This window comes from Nicotiana tabacum, chromosome 23 (genome assembly GCF_000715075.1).
Source record: "Nicotiana tabacum cultivar K326 chromosome 23, ASM71507v2, whole genome shotgun sequence".
In the NCBI taxonomy this organism is placed as follows: domain Eukaryota; kingdom Viridiplantae; phylum Streptophyta; class Magnoliopsida; order Solanales; family Solanaceae; genus Nicotiana; species Nicotiana tabacum.
In genome coordinates, this window is record NC_134102.1 from 87,881,614 (window position 1) to 87,899,046 (window position 17,433).

General features: G+C 33.3%; 1 protein-coding gene and 1 long non-coding RNA gene across 6 annotated transcripts; one reads left to right on the forward strand and one right to left on the reverse strand.

The window, feature by feature from the left end:
• Positions 1–3,537: 3,537 nt before the first annotated feature.
• On the forward strand, positions 3,538–6,098 carry LOC107763214 (FCS-Like Zinc finger 10-like). Of its 4 annotated transcripts, none has more exons than XM_075246350.1 (3): positions 3,538–4,217; positions 4,434–5,493; positions 5,577–6,098. In XM_075246350.1, exons 2-3 carry the CDS (start codon positions 4,472–4,474, stop codon positions 5,725–5,727), a joined length of 1,173 nt encoding a protein of 390 aa, XP_075102451.1. In that variant the 5' UTR covers positions 3,538–4,217; positions 4,434–4,471; the 3' UTR covers positions 5,728–6,098. The 4 variants fall into 4 exon arrangements, with proteins under 4 accessions (XP_075102451.1, XP_075102452.1, XP_016437167.1 ...); XM_075246351.1 differs by having other exon boundaries at positions 3,538–4,093; XM_016581681.2 differs by having other exon boundaries at positions 3,539–3,914.
• Positions 6,099–11,494: 5,396 nt separating this feature from the next.
• Positions 11,495–15,463, reverse strand: LOC107763215 (uncharacterized). 2 transcript variants are annotated; one of them, XR_001642960.2, is made up of 3 exons: positions 15,178–15,351; positions 12,179–13,446; positions 11,495–11,987 (listed from the first exon to the last, which is right to left on the reverse strand). It is a non-coding gene; the product is annotated as an uncharacterized LOC107763215 (long non-coding RNA). The 2 variants fall into 2 exon arrangements; XR_012705881.1 differs by having other exon boundaries at positions 12,179–15,463.
• Between the last annotated feature and the right edge of the window lie 1,970 nt (positions 15,464–17,433).

A 17,433-nucleotide genomic window follows, 5' to 3' on the forward strand; every position in this document is an offset into this window, starting at 1 on the left:
AAAGCAGATATCGAATATCTGGACGGGTGGGAACAAAAAAAGAATTAATATATTAACAAAATAAAGGGGAAAAGAATAATTAGAAAAAGAAAAAGAAATTGCGAGGACCCTACAAGGTGTTTAAGTTTGTCGTCTATTGATGAATCATCATCACCAAAAAAAAAAGTAACTGAAACTCTGAAAAAGGATGCCCTTTTCAAAATCTACCCTACCATCCCACCTTTTTTCTTTTATTTTTATTTTCTTTTTCCATCTTTTTCTAATGAATAATGATTTTTGTTTTTAATACAAGCACCAAATTCCAAAAATTCACATGCAATTGAATAAAGTACGACCCACCATGTACTACGAGGTCGTTTGGTAGCTTTATTTTGTACAAAATTCAGCATAATTAATATCGTATTTGGTTGTCATTTTACAATTCTACATAAATAATATATGTATAAGTTATAAATTAATTTGTGTATTATTTTATGCAGGATAAAAGATGGAATAACTAATACATATATTAATAATACATGAATAAAATAATAAAATAACGAATTTACCCCTAAAGAGAATGGAACTTGATCGTCAGACTATAGCGTGGATGATTATTAATGACAAACTTTAAAGCTTTCAGTTATTTTTATGTACCTACATTATGAAATATGGATGTTGTATTTTGCTAACCCGTGAATATCCACAAATGTAAATATTTGTTGATGTTCTGGCCTTAAAGTTGGTTGTTTTTGTATAACAACTGCACGTGGAAATTTGCTAATATTTTGACGCTAGTGTTTTTGTGAAGTAGCCAACACTATTTTGGTATTATTTTCAGCTGGTTAATCTGTTGGTGCTTGTGCTGAAATTTAAAATTTGGTGTTGTATTTGCTGTGAGTTAGAGTTGTTTAACTGTTGTTGGAAGGAGAATGCTGCTGAAATATAGAACCTTTTTTTGAAAAAAATGCTACTGGATAACTAGTTTTTGAAATAAAAATCATTGCCATTTTCTTTAGCAAACTTTTCACTTTCGTTTCTCCAACAAAAGCTCGTACTATGATGTTTTTGAATTACTAAATAAGGTGTGTAACAATGTAGCAAAAAACTCAACCAAAAATCAAGAAAGAATTATATACATGATACTTAACATGACCATTTTTTTTGAATTTCACATGTATTATTCAAACATAATGCATTAGTCAAATATAATATCAGTTTGAGTTGGTTCACTTTGGTTTTGTCACTCTACTATGTGCCCAGTTTCATTAATTTAACAATATAGAATGTGTAAGTTGCGAATGTAAATATTAGAGTATTAATCTTGTCTAAAATGTTGCATCATAGGCTTTTGATAGTCTAAATTATATTTTACGGCTTTAATTGCATTGCATTTACTTGCCAACTATATACCTTGCCTTGCCTTATATTTAAAGAACAAAATGAACCGAAGAAGTCACTAAACAATAGGAATATCAAACGGTAAGGAGCGAAAATCAAATATGCCTACAACCTCACATAGTTTAGTAGTATGATGAAGAAGTGAATGTAACACCCAAAGTTCCTAACTAAATTGTTGACTAAGTAAATGCAAAAAGAAAAAAAAAATGCCAATGAAGGCCAAGGGTATAGTTGTAAACAAGTATTTTACTTCAAAATTTATATAATGTATATCAATTTCTAATACAACAAACCAAATATTCAAAAAATTAATCCATTCGTAACTAATCTATGTATAACTACTACCTATATAACTAATCTCTGCATTACTAATACATGCATAACTAATATATATATAACTTATACGTGCATAAATCTAATCGACAAGTAGGCAATCAAACGGCCTTACAAGTACATTTGCGGTACATATTGCTGAGTACCACATCTTTCCCAAAAAATAATTTATAGTGTTGAAAAGACTGTATTGGCCTTTAATATTAAACCTTGGGAAAATGGTCAAATTTTTCCATATATTGTCTGTAACGGAGCAACTTAAGTTTCGATAAACTTTTGATCTACTATTACCTACGTTGTTAGGATAAATTTATAGATTCCAATTAATTTTATACAATAGTCAAAAGGTGAGGATAATTTTGGATGTTTCTCTCAAAAATTTTGGTCACATAACAGCCCTCCATTTCATGAAAGAAACACAGTTAATTGCAAGGGCATATATATATATATGATTATTTGCTAATGATAAGGGTATAAATAAATTAAAAATCTAACAAAAAAAGTTTAACAATTTTGGATAATACAAGGACGAATGTGAATTATTTCCTATCCGACTTTAACTATTTCGGCCATAGCCGAAAAAGAAGATAAATTTGACCATATTACCATTGTTTACGTACTTACTTAATTATCCAAATAATGCATCATCTATGAGATATATCAAGCTCAATAAATATGTCAGTTATAAAAAATGATGTGATTAAAGAATGATTTATAACAAATAATCTATTCATAATACTTTTTTATGCTCCCATCAATTTATTAAAAAAAATATTCTTATGTCTCTTGTCAACTTGGTACATTAATGTTTCATTGAAAATACCGAAATATAAAATAAACAATTAATAAATGACATTATGCTGTGGTAAAAAAATTGGGGTATACTCGAGCAAGGATAATAAATGCATCATCATTTTCAGATCCGTTTATTGTAAAAAAAACGTTTACGTATATTTAGTATGTAGTTCAGCTAGTCATAAAATATCTTTAATACTTGTCAGATCATATTAATCCATCCTTATCCACAATTATTATACCAGATAATAAGAAGCAATGAGAATTAACTGGAAGGTAAAGCATGACTTGATCTTTCTTTATTTCTTTTTTGAACTTTTTCTAATACAAAATATTTAGGTCCCAGTTTTGTTGAAATTTTCTTTAATAGATTGAACTAAATGAAAATAACTCTTTATCTTAAATATTTAAAGTGTAAGATCTAAACGTAGAGATTTCTTTTCTTATTTTCTATGTCGTTCCTACTTTATCCCAAAATGAATAAAAGAATGTGCATATTTAATGTTTTAGTATTGACCAAAAACTATAACAAAAAAGAAAATTAACCAAAATCCAATTAATTGACATGTTGTAGTGAATTTGGTAGAGAAACTGTGGTAGATACATTGGCATATATATATATATATATGCTAAAAAGTGCTTAATATTCATCGATGGTATAAAAAATTTTTACTCCATCAATACATTTGAATTAATATTAATTTTTAGTTCACTAGTATGATTTTTTTTATAGAATTACTTGCATTTATTTGTTGATAGTGTAAAAATTAGTATTTCCTCCGTTTCAAATTAGATGATATACTTTCCTTTTTAATTTGTTATAAAATAAATGACATATTTTTAAATTTAGAAATAATTCAATTTTAAATTCTTCATTTGACCCATTTTATCATTAATGAGAAACTTTTATAACCAAACAAATATTTTTATGACCACAAGTTTCAAAAGTTTTTTTTTTTTATTAAATTCCGTAACGAGTCAAACAACATTGTCTAAATTGAAATGGAGAAAGTATAGAATAATATATTTCTACACATATTTATAGAGGTATATTCTTTGTATTATACTCCGTATTTCCATAACATTTTATACATACAGAGAGAGAAAATGAAATGAGTATATGAGAAGCTCTCACTGTTACTGATTTTGATGCAATGTAAGAGAGAGAGAGAGAGAGAGAGAGAGAGAGAGAGAGAGAGAGAGAGTACTGAAGAAGCCACACACACAACACACACACACACACACACAAGAAACTGTGAGAGATAAAGAGAGAAAGAGAAAGGGGAAAGAGCCCTTCACTATCACTGGTGCATTTTTTTCTTGCATTCAGTTTTTCTTTCTTCTCTCAGGAAAAAACTAATACTAATACTCCATCTTTGAAGCTTCTGGAAATAAATCTACTTTAGGTGGTTTGCTTTTCCTTCTATGTTCATCTCTCCCCTTCAAAGAAATTTAAAAAAAAGAAAGAAAAAAAAGTGAAAACCGTCAAGGAAAAAAATAAAATAAAAAATCAGCTTTTGATTGTTAAAGATTATTGTGCGATGCACCACTCAAAGTTGGTTTCTTGAGAAATGGGGTTTATGTGGTTTGTTGATTAGATATGTCAATGTTGATATTTTTATTTTTATTTTCATTAGCTTTTGAGTATTCATCATAGTTCAAATATTTATATAATCTACATTTTCAGGTCTTTCTCTTGTTGACTCCTGGTACTCTTCGATTTTGACTCATTTTTTCTTATTTTCTGACTATATTTTATTTTTCTCGAAACAAAAATCCCCCTTCTGTCAATTTATCTGGGTATTGGTTTCTTGAAATATCTGTTTAATGTAGCTATTCTTTAGATGTATGATCTTTTTTCTTTTAAATTTCTCATTTGTTTTATATTTTAGGTATTAAGGAAAAAAATCTTGATGTTGGTGCAGGTGTTGGTGGAGTTTTAGGGCAGACGGCTTTAGGGAGAATGCTGAGGAAGAGGAGCAGATCACACCACAAAGTTCAACAAATGGGACAACATTTGATCTCAGATTCCTATTCTCAATCTGATGTGTTGTTGGCTAATAGGAAACATAATAAAAATAACAACTTTTGCAATGTTCCTGTTCCTGCTAGTGTGTTTGTTGGGCTCAATAATCCTACTAAGGTTAGCTCAGAATCTGATTCAGTGAGAAGTCCTACTTCTCCACTTGATTTTAGGGTCTTTTCAAATTTAGGTAACCCCTTTAGGAATAAGGCTACCTGGGGTTGTTGCACTAAAGTAGGCCTTGGCATTGTAGATTCTCTTGATAATGATGATGAGATGAAGAAATCGGGGAAAGTTCTCCGATCATCGGATAGTAAAAACATTCTTTTTGGCACACAAATGAGGATCAAGACACAGAATTTTCAGACCTGTGTTGAGGAACCTAAGTCACTCCCTAAAAATATCTCGATTTTTCCTCATACCTTGTCCAAAAGCTCCAATCTTGAAAAGGGCAATTCTGATGTTGTGTTTGGAATTGGAGAAGCCCCATTAGAGCATGAGTTGTCGAGAAATTTTCGTTCTTGTTCTCTAGACTCTGGTAGGTTTATTGCACATTTTGCAAGCTCGGCGAATTTTGGTTATGAAAATGGAACCAATCCTGTGGTGTCACATACTCAATGTGTTAGAGGTTGCTCAAAGTTGGGTCCTAAGCCAACATCGGTTGGCTCTAGCACTAGCTTAGCTGGTGCTATTTCGGCGAGTGACATTGAACTTTCTGAGGACTATACCTGTGTGAGAACCCGTGGACCTAATGCCAAAGTAACTCATATTTTTGGTGACTGCATTTTAGAATGTCACAACAATGAGTTGACCAATTTTTGTAAGAATGCTAACGAGAAAACCACATTGCCTGAGGTGGTTGACAGCTCGGAGGTTCTCACTTCATATCCTTCAAGCGATTTTTTGCGCTTCTGTTACTCTTGCAAGAAGAAGCTGGATGGAGAAGATATTTACATGTACAGGTCTGTTGATTTTAGGTGCATTTTAAAATGGTTTTAGTGACTCAATGATTTTGACAATGAAAATATGTATGATGTCTTTGCAGAGGTGAGAAAGCTTTTTGCAGCTTGAACTGCCGTTCCGAGGCGATTTTGATTGATGAGGAGATGGAGAAACTCAATAATGATTCTGAAAACACAATTAAGCCAAATAGCCGGGATGAAGTTTTTGAGACCGGCTTGTTCATTGCTACATAGGATGCTGCAATTGCGCTACTAAGCCCATGATTGACGAAATGGCCACACTGTTTTAACAAGTAGAAACCCTGATCATTTGTTTCCTAAGAGCTGTTTTTTTTGTGCATCTGTGTGCAGCCATGGATGATCAGAGAATGTATTGCTATTTGTGTGAACTGTCTTTCCTTTCTCATGGTCTTAGTGGTTAAACAATCGCAAACAGCAAGTTTTGCTTTACATAGTTCTGAATCTGATATGTAATAGTGGAGTATAATCTCAGAAAAAGAATCTTAATTACAAGGGTTGTAGCTCATCCTTGTGGCTCCCCAATTTTTGATTTCTCACCTGCTAAATAGTTTGGCAAAGTCTGATGAATATAAATGTTTCATGACTACATATATTGCTTCTAAATGTTACTCTAGTAGTGTATCACTGACTCATACCAGTATTACTTCTAACACACTAGGCCATATATATAGTTGTCCTCATTGTTTACTGCTAATCGAATTCGACTGTCTGGTTATGTCAAAGTGTTTTTGACTTGTGAGATGGTTTCTTGATTGTGATTCAGACTTAAGTGATTGTGTGATGGTCGCCTATGCTAGTAAATTTTGATTTGGCCTTCTACTCAGGTGAAGATAGCATAGGCTCTTGAGGTTTCTGTTTTAATTGTTCTTCAAATACCCCTCAAAACCAATTGCTCCCTGAATTCTAGCTCTACTTTGATCCTCAACTTATTATCTTTTTTCTTGAATGCACTTGGTAGACATGTTGGGAATATGTTTTAGTCATGTTAGTAAGTTTAGGTCCTATGTTTTCTAGGAGTTTCTTCGTCCTGCCAGATTTACGTGTCCATAGAAAATATCGAGAACTTCTAATGCCTTTTATTTCTATTTTGTACAATATTGGTCTGAGATGAGCTTAAATGGAGCAGACATGGTTAGTGAGGTATCATGTTGCCAATCTAACTTGCTTGGGGTCGAGGCATAGTAGTTGTTGTACCAATACGTTGTAGCTCCATTCTATTTCTTCAGATTTAGCTACATCAATTATGCTTCAGTTTAGGACATGATATGTTCTGTTGTGTTACATGAGCAGCTGTCTTTTTCTCCAGCTTTTAGATTAGCACAGACATGTTTGTTTATTCTAACTACTTGAGACATCCTCATCTTTAAGAAGCCCCTTTGGCTTTAATTTTGTGCTTCAACTGCAATTGGAAAGGAAGTTTCTTCCACTGTTATTAATGGATTGATTGGTTTCCCTGAGAACACTGTTGGGAGATTGAGAGAATATTGGGCCATGTTGCTGCCATATTTGAAGTCTGAAGGCACTACTGAACTATGGATTGCCTTTGCTAAAGTACTATCACTATTCCTGGTTACTTTCTGTATTTATTTATGTTTTCTATTTGTTTTTCTTTTATTGTGTGAGGTTATTAATTTAAGTAACTTTGGTTTGGTGAAAATTGGACGGGGAGTAATTGTAGCTCGCCTATCTTAGTAAGAAAGAGTACTCCTCTGGTCCTTCTCATCTTTCATTTGAGGAAAAAGAAAAGGAAATAATGTCACTCCAAAAAATTAAAAAGGCATTAATTGTTTTCGTCCTTGTTACTCTAAGAAAGCTTATAGTCATTAATTACTCATTTAAGGAAGAGAAGGGAGATTTTGTTAGGTACTCATTATCATACTGCAACACCTTTCAATTCTACTAGTTCAAAACCTTACAAGCCAGGTAAAAACCACCAGAGAGAGTAAAGATTGTAAGTGAACTAGTAGAATTGAAAGGTGTTGCAGTAGTTTTTTATCATTACGAAATTAACGGAAAGGTTGAAGTAGAATTGAAAGGTGTTGCAGTAGTTTTTTATCATTTTGAAATACACCCAAATTCAAACCAATAACCTCGATAAGTCACATAGCCACAATTGAACATAGCAGAGCAATAAATAGGGGAATAGGGCTAAAATATTCAAAACGACCGGTTGGTCGTTACATGAAGTATCCCATATTTGTGAACTTCGTATTTACCATCCAGTTAGTGATCGTATTACGTATATAGGTATCTGCTCTAACAATTTTATTTCGTATGCTTCATGCATGTCTACTTTCATTATACATGATTTATTGGACCACTACTAAATGTCAAATATCGACCCCTCATCACTACTTCTTCAGGGTTAGACTAGTTACTTACTAGGTACGTGTTGATTTACGTACGCATGCCACACTTCTGCACTAATTATGCAGGTATTGAGATATGTACTTTTGATGGTCATTTGGGCGCATAGGTGCAATTGCTGAGGAGAGTTTGTGGTGAGATGCTTACTATGTACGATCCGCAGCACACAAAGTCCCTGATCTATCCATTTATTGTATTGTCTACTTCCAATTCCAGATAGTTATTGTAGTAGTATTGTATAGTCTACTAGATGCTCATGAACTTGTGACACCGGGTTTTGGAGATTTAAATTTTTTCTCTTAATTGTATTCCGCTATGATTTTTTGGTTTATATTTTAACCTTATTCGAACATTGAAAATAATAATATTTATATTATCTTTAAAACGAACATTATCCACTCCTTATTTCTTTAATTGTTCCGAATAACATTTTGGATTAACTATCAATGTGATGATTTAATTGTTGGCTTAACTAACGACGACAGTAGGCGCCATAACAGTATATAGTAGGATTTGGATCGTGACACAAAACATATATGTTATTCTCATGTACTTTGTACGTTTGTTCAATTTCTTAAACCACTGGTTTCCCTTGAATTCTCAAAGCTAATTCGTACCGAACCATATATATTTTATGTACAACTTTTTAATGGTAAGACAGGTGAGTCTTTTCATTTAGATGATGCTAGAGGTATTAATGAATATTATATTTACGGTTTTGACTTTGACTTTTAAGTGTTTGAAGAAGAAAATTTAACTAACAGTACACAAGGTTTTTCGTTGTAAATATATCAATTATTTATTAATAATACATGGCAGAATTAATCAGATCGTCAAGGAATATTTTGGTACTCCGTAAAGATTGATTTTCTCTTATATATTTAACACATTATTCTCCCTTATAATTTTAAGACATTATCTATATTGCATATTTTATTTTTGATTTAAGATTGCGCAAAATGTGGATAAAAGTTTTTAGTATATATGAAAGAGGGCACTAGGAAAGTGAGGTGGCATCTCTCTTAAGCCAAACATATAGTATTTATCTTTTTTTTCTCCTTTTATTGGGTATTCATTATTTTATATTTAATATATTATTTGAAAAATTCTCTCTTCATAACTCACACCTTTTTATCTTTGTAACCTATATTTTAATAATCTCAATAATTCTCATGCCTCTCATATCCGAAACCCCCCAATTGTTTAATGTGTAAGTTTATGACGATTTATGGTAGTGTTCCTTATATAAACCTATATCATATATCCAAGCTAACATGAAAGGTTAAGCAAAGCAAGTAGAGGTTTGGAAGGAGGCGTGATCTGTCCAAAGCTCATCTGAACCAATAAGGCCGGGCAACAATTCTTCCAAGGGAGAAGCTACGCTCCATTGTTTTTGGCTTCGATAAATTCAATACAGACTTAGATGCTTGCCATCTCTGTATAACGATCCGATCGGTCGTTTTGATTATTTGTATTCAATTCGATGGTTTGAGGTTATAAGTGGCTTCATATACTGTATTATGAGTTACGTCTATCGTCGGTTTTGCTTTTTGGGTGGTTCGAGAATGATTTGGAAGAATGATTCTCAACTAGGAAGCTTTAAGTTAGAAGAGTTGACCAAGTTTGGCATTTGTATATTTGACCTTGGATCGGAGTTTTTATAGTTCCATTAGGTCCGGATGGTGATTTGGACTTAGACGTATGCCTGGGTTTGCATTTGGATGTTTCTAGAAGGTTTTGGCTCTAATTGGCGAAGGTTTGCAACTTGAATGTTTAGAAGTTCACAAGTTTGACCGGGAGTTGACATCGATTTTATGGGATTCAAATTGTTACTCTAATAGTTGGCATATGTTTGTTATGTCATTTGGGACTGGTGTGAAACATTCGGTCAGATTCTGGATTGGTTAGGTTTGAATCGGATGCTTGGTTCGAAGTTTGAAGTTTATGAACTTAAGAAATTGATCTTGATCGATGATTCGTAATTTTTATGTTATTTCGTGTGATGAGAGGCCTCGAGTAGGTTCGTGTAATATTTTGAGACTTGTTGGTATGTTCGGATGGGGTCCCGAGGGGTTGGGGTGTGTTTCAAATTGAGTTCGGACCATTTCAGAGGTGCCATGAGCTGTTGGTTTAATTTATTTTTCTTATGCCCTGGTTGAGCTTCGCGATAACGGGAGCACATATGTGATAGTGATGGGCATTTTGTCAGTTGGGTTCATTGTTCATCACATTCCCGAGGGAGCCATCACGTTCGCTGATAAGGGAATTTAGGCTGGATAGACTTGTTCTTCACGTTCACATATGAGGTTCGTGATTGTCGTTTCAGCAAGGGAGCTGAGGGTTTATGTTATCGCGTTCGCATGGGTAGAAGAGAATTCGCGAAGGTCTGGCAGTGTGAAGATATGCATTTGTGGATTAGGTATCACGTTCGAGATGTGTTTTCGATGGTAGTTCTATTTTTTCTTCTACGCGATCACGAGGGCTATGCCGCGATCACGATGAATTTATCTGGGCACTGCTTATAAGTACTTTATTTCATAGGTTTTGGTTATTTTATCACATTTTGCGTTATGGAGCTTGGATTTAGGTGATTCTTGACACGATATTCACAATTTGGAATGGAGTATGTTTTTTGTTACACCCCATATTTTCATACATGAGAGTATTCGTAAGTCAATTAATGTAAGCTCAGAAATGAGATCATCTTTGAGAGTTACCTTGCTAAAAGCACCATTAAGATCATGTTACCTTGGAGGTTACAAATATTTAAGATATATTTTCTTTAAAAGCACTATATGAAAACAAGCAAAGAGAAAAGAATAAAGAAATAACAAATGAAACCAATTAACAACGAAAGGGACCCAACAAATGACCAACAAATGACAAATGACCAACAAATGGTATCAGAGCTATATATTAAAAATGAACAAAGAAGAATTTGCAATAGATGAAAAAACCTATGAAAACCAAGACGGATTAAAAATAAAAATAATATTTTCAAACTTAGGCAGAAGATATAAAAAAATAGGAGACCAATTATACTTAATGATAGAAAAAGAAACAGCAAGATTAGAAGATAGCTTAACAGCTATGACAAAAATAAGTAGAGAAAATGAGGAAATTGATAAGAAAAAAGAAATTGAAATTATTAAAAAACAAGCAAGCAAAGAAATACAACAATTGGAAGAAACCAAAAATACAAAGATTATAGCATTAGAAAAAGAATTAAATATGTTAAAAGCACTATATGAAAACAAGTAAAGAGAAAAGAATAAAGAAATAGAACTAACAGATGAAATAAATAAATTTAAACAAATATTACAAACAGAAGAAACTCTCAGAATTGAAGAAATAGATAATAATATAGATGACCAAGAGTCAGAATCAAGCGAAATAAGTGAAACATATACAGAACTTTTAGATAGTATAGAAAAAACAAAAAATGTAGAAGTAAATACAGGAGATGTAAATATGGATGAAAAACCTAGTACATCAGGTGTAAAAAATCCAAAAGAATTATACCCAAATTATTATACAGCTAATTATGAACAACATGATAGATATAATACACTATGGGATAGCAGATTAAATAAAAAATGGACACCAAAACCAATATCAGAACAATATAACTTTTTAGATTTAGATTGCGTAGCAGATATAAATAAAACAATCCAACTATGGATAGGATATGTATCTAAACAATTGGTAGATAATAAAATAGGAATGACAGAAACACCAGGATATATAGAAAGAACACTCATGGAATGTCGTGAAGGGTAAATCAAGGTGTCTCCGCAACCAAAAAGGAAAAGGAAAAAAGTGTGCCTTCAAATGATTATGCACGTGTCGCTGGATGCAGGTGCTTTATTATTTGGAATTTTACTGTAGCATATTGTGCACGTTTTCAGTCACAATTATGATGACAGAAATATCACTATTTGTAAGCGTGTACTCAATTTCATCTCCAATTACCATGTCTATTGTCCAAATTATGATTCCGTCGTTCATAAGGACTTACCTTAGCTTCGTTATGACAATGCCTGCAGTCAAATATTTCATTGCAGCAAGGGGCTCTAATGCGACATCTACGCCGATAGTGAGAACAGCTGGAAACGAAAACATATTAGTGAATAGTTGACAATCATATGTCCACTATGCATGAGGTATAGGCTAACATAGAGAGGATTTGTATCTATACCTTCAAGAATATCATAGAATTAATGATCGAATGTCAAAGCAAGAGTGATTGGACAAAATAGAAATAAGTTTACCATCATGAATGAGACAGAGAACATACCCATATTCCAAGTATCCTATGTCAAGGGCTTCTGTAGAAGAGGATTTTTCGTCACGTGTTCCATCCTCAGGCAAGTAACCCTCATGGAAATTCTGAACCACGTCAGCATCACTCTTAAATATTATGTTGTGCATGTTTATTGCCTCAGAACGTGGAGTCCCTGAATGTTCAATCACTACATCTCCCATCGAGCCTTATGGATGAACTTAACTACTACAAGCCCTGCATTCAGGAAACAGTTAAGGAAAAAGTCCTAAACCTACAAAAGGCATGTCTACTTGCCCCTCCAAATGGGCAAAACACCTCAGACAATGTTGCTTTCTCGCACATTGCAGAACACCAATTGAAACCAGCAACTACACATTCCAACTAAGGTTGAACAGCTCCAATCAGCAAACTCCACCGTGAGAATTCATCAAAACAAGTTGATCTACAAGAATCCACAAGTGGGTCCACAAGGAACCCAAACTAGAACTATCATGAAGCATTGCATAGCTCCAAAGCGTCCAGCAGTACATAATAATGATTGCATGATAACTTCATTCTTGGAGAAGTCCTCCATTTAAAGAGATACTGACGAAGGGTAGTCCAACCTAAGGTAAAAGCAATGGACAAAGCATCAAACCCGTCCTCACAGAGAAAAGCATTAGGGGAAAAGTGCGAGAAACTGCAGAGATGAATTATTTTGTTGTCCATCGAGAACAACCCTACCTCCGTCTGAGATTCTGCATCATGTAGTCTTCAACATGGGAAACTTACCCTGATGAAGAATTTTATAAGTCCTAACAGCGTGTTACTTGGAAGCGTCATTGTCTGAAAGGAAAGTGTTATCAGTTGTGTAACAACGTCCACTGGTCCATACTCTCTGGCTCATTTTTTGCCTTTTCTTTTTCTTCTTCTTATTATTTTTTTAACTCTTTACTTGTTTCTTCCTTTTCAACCAGAAGTTTATTATTGTTAACCAAGACCTCATCAAAGACATGCCTAATATTTTACTATGCCTACAAGTTTTGAGATGCATATAAAAAGCATCTTGTGCCTTAATATCTATCTTTTTTCGGGGTCCAACTTCTCATGCAATAAGTAAACTGTATGCAGTCAATGCCAACTGTTGAGGAGAGCCACAACCACGTACGAATGATCTCCTTCAGAAACCTAAGATTACATCGGTTGGATGACAAAACATAGCAGAAGGAAATAACCTGCCAAGTCTTGGAAAGCACTCCAAACTCCCAATCCAAAGTCTGCCAATTAAAGGAAGGCAAAAACTGCAAATACCAATAGCCTCTATGGTTACCGGCAAGTTGAACAAAATATAGGAAAAAAGACACAGAGTGACGAACAAACTGCACAGGAGATGGACATGTATGTCCAAAGAAAAGGGCACTGTGATGACTGCTACTTCCGTTTGATTCAAGTTCCCAATTTTGCTACTTCAGATTGATCACATACATACGTAGAAATGCTAATGTTTATGGCCTCAAAATTTCGCAACAGAAAAGGAACAGATGAAAAAAATAACGATCCTCTGCACCAAGTTTTTCCATGTAAAGATTGTTTTGATTAGTATACTTTCGCTTATAACAGTATTAGATCTTCAAAATCTCTACTTTAAGATTTTGTAACTAGTCCACTGTTTATATATACTTTCTAAAGGTTTCTAGACAGTCTTATGATTCCATATATTCAATACCTAGTTGGAATTTCGATTCAGAACTGTAGCTTACATACTATAGAAAGACATCATGGACAGTATACGCTGAAATAGCAGTCAAGAACAAGCCAGGCAAAGTTTTGTTGAACAACCACCAGATGCTCTGATCACATCTGTATCTGTCCTACTTGAGAATTCCTAATCCCTATCTTGCCAGATGTTCTCAAAATTAACCATCAATTCCACTTGAAACACTTTTCACCTTTGGCATCCATTCAGCCATTCTTAGGTAATCAATTTGACTAAACCATGTACGAGTTTGAGATAAGTCGGCAACACATATTCTGAACTTGTGCTACCTCAAATTAAACTATCATTCAGGTCCAAAGAAAGTCAAACTAAGACAGAAATTGCATAGGGAGGTGACAAACGCTGCTGCCACTCAGGCAAATTTCTCACACAATTCCTGAACAAAGATAGATGCCCGAAATAGAGGATTAATTACACTAAATGCATCAAGAAATGACAGTAGGGTTCTAAAGCCATCAAAGCTGGAAATACATCGATTCTATTAATCAAACCCTATCCAACCAGTACTTAAACATTGTACACATTATTTTATTTAACATAGAAGAAACCAGGATAAAATAACAATAATCAGACACCTAATAGACCAAGCAGTAGTCGCAATTAAACAATTGCAAGGCAACTATTCATAGCACAACAACTGCAAGCAAACAAATGGATTGTGACCTCAAGCACGGAAAACACGATCCTTAACAAAAAAATATTTTTCTTTCTTCATCACACAACAATCATAATTTCCTATAAATTCCATAGGAAAACAAAATCATGACGGAAGCACAACAATCAGAATACGTACAAATACCACCAAAAATCTCCTTTGTTCCAACTAAGGCATACGCATCGTAATTCATATAAGCAAAAAAAAAAAAAAAAAAAAAAAAAGCAAAAAGCCTAGCACAGACATAAACACAAAAAGTTGAAAGCTTCGGCGATAGAAGCTGAAAATGCAAAGAAAAACAAAGCCAGCAATAAGTGCAGAGAAAAACAAAAGAAAATAACAAGCTTTTAGCAGAACAACACCTAATGCAACAATTCACTATGAAAATAGCAGAGAATGAATAAAAACGCGCCATTATTTTCCTTTCCTTTTGCTTCTAGGGATGCGATTTTCAATATTTAAAAGAAAAAATATTAAAATTTGAATTGATCACATACCTAGAAAAGAAATAAATTTCAAGCAAAATAATCGGGAAAATCAGAGGACTATATAAAGTGAATATAAAAGAGATCTAACGCAAAATCACTTAGAATAACGAACTTTTAACTCCGATCGTCGATCACAGACGCTCCGAACAATTCTCCGACCTGCAAATCGTAAGTCCAGCAAATGCAATGCAGAAAAATGCGCGCAGTTTATAAATATATATATTTTATTATATGTATGTATGTAGGAGGGTTTTCTTTTTCCGGAGGATTCTGACTTCTGAGAAGGGTTTAAATGTGTGTTGCTTTTATAGGGTGGTGGGGGTGGAGAACGAGTGGGTAGTGGGGTGGTGGGGTAAGGGGTACCGAAGAATGGTTTTCCAGAGAGTTCCAAAAAAATGAAATCTGTTGGCTGAATGCTGATGAGGTGGTGACTGAGATTTTAGATTATGAAAGCTGGCAATTCATGTAGGTTTTAATTATTTTTACTATTTCACCCTTATAATCTTGTCAAAATATCTACTCACCACTGTACAAACCGTTGTTTTTTTTTGTTTTCCTTTTTTTTTTCATGGTTAAAACTTTACGAAAAAAAGAGAACCATCGTTTTATTTTTGTGGACAAAAAAGGTACTGTATGTCATTTGTTTTTACGTACATGAGGAATTAAGGAAATTAATCAGAATGTAATAACCCAAGTTCGTCAATTTTTTAATTAAAAAAATATTTTAATCGTGTTGGTTGCCAGAGAGGGAAACCACACGATTTGGAACTTGAGTTCATAGGGGTAGGAAAAAGGAAAAAACTAATTGTAAATTAATTTTCAAAAATGCCAAAATATATAAAGAAAACTGATCTGATTAGAATAAGCTACACTAAAAGTGTGTGTATTGCTTAGTTTTGAATTTACAAAAGATAATTTTCTTTTTCCTACCCCTATGAACTCAAGTTCCAAATCGTGTATAGCTTCTTTTTAATTAATTAAGTATAAATTTTATGATAATAAAGACATTAAAAATGGAAAAAACATTCAAAAGTAAAAGAAGTGCAAAAAATAAATCTTAATATCAAGGCTAATATACATAAGCTTTAGCATGAGAAACACATCCACGCAACGTGTTGAAATTGCCCATGTTGACAGGCGTTGAATTCAACTCCTTGGCACTTAAAAAAGTGAAAGTATCTTCTTGCTGGGCAAGGGCGGTGCTAAGAATAATAAGATAGTATTAGTAGTATATATTATCTGTTCGCAGTTGGCACCAGATATTTCGGGTTCGAATTATGAGTATGAAAAAAATTCTTGATAGAGAACGCTATCTTCCGAATGTGACGCAAATTAGACTGAGTTAGAATGCCAAAATAAAAAATTGGGCCAAGATTAATGGACTGTATATATATTTGGCCTAGATTTTTTATTGCATGAACATTTCTTTCTTCTTTTTCTTTTTTTATTTTTCCTTTTCGTGACTTGATAGAATATATCATGTCACGAAGTTAATTGTTCTATAGTAAGAGCTCTCTACCCATATATATATATATATATATATATATATATATATATATATATATATATATATATATATATATAGAGAGAGAGAGAGAGAGAGAGAGAGAGAGAGAGAGAGAGAGAGAGAGAGAGACTTTGGCTGAGTTTTTTTTTTTACTGCACTAGGGATATGTGTGGACGATTAGTGGTCAATAAAATTGGAAAATCATAATATCTCAGATTCAAATTTCAGTTGAGGCAAAAAATAATTAGGTAATTTTTTTTTATCTACCTAAATTTTAATACACTAATCAAGATACACACAATTAGCTCACCCCAGTATTACCGTAGTAAGAACTAAGAAGAACCTTCTCCTATAGAACGCCCTTATATTCTCCAAAGGTTATACCTCCTTTAAAAGTTTTGAAAAATAAGTGAGCAAGTAATCTTGCGCTTATTGTTTAAAAAGGGTAATTAGTGATACGTTAAATATTTCACGTAAAAAAATTCATATATTTATTAATTTTAGGATCTCTACGGTATCTGAACTATAACAAAAAGAGGAAAAAATGAGTGCTCAAATCAACAGTATAACTTGACAAATGGACACAAAAAACGGTGAGGTGACTTATAACCTGACACATATGTTTCTTATGCGTAAGTGAAAAGTAAGTTGGTGACCTCTTTTATACAATTATTATTTATTTTAACTTTTAGCTTTTTTCCTCCTTGAATCCACATATATTGCTCAAACCCAGTATAAGATTTTGATCAAGATGAAGTCCTGAATAGGTCATTCTTTCACGTTTTGTGACCCTTCAAAATCATGTCGTGTAGAATTCGATTTGCATTAAACAATTTTTCCACTTTTCTCTATGTGAGGAAT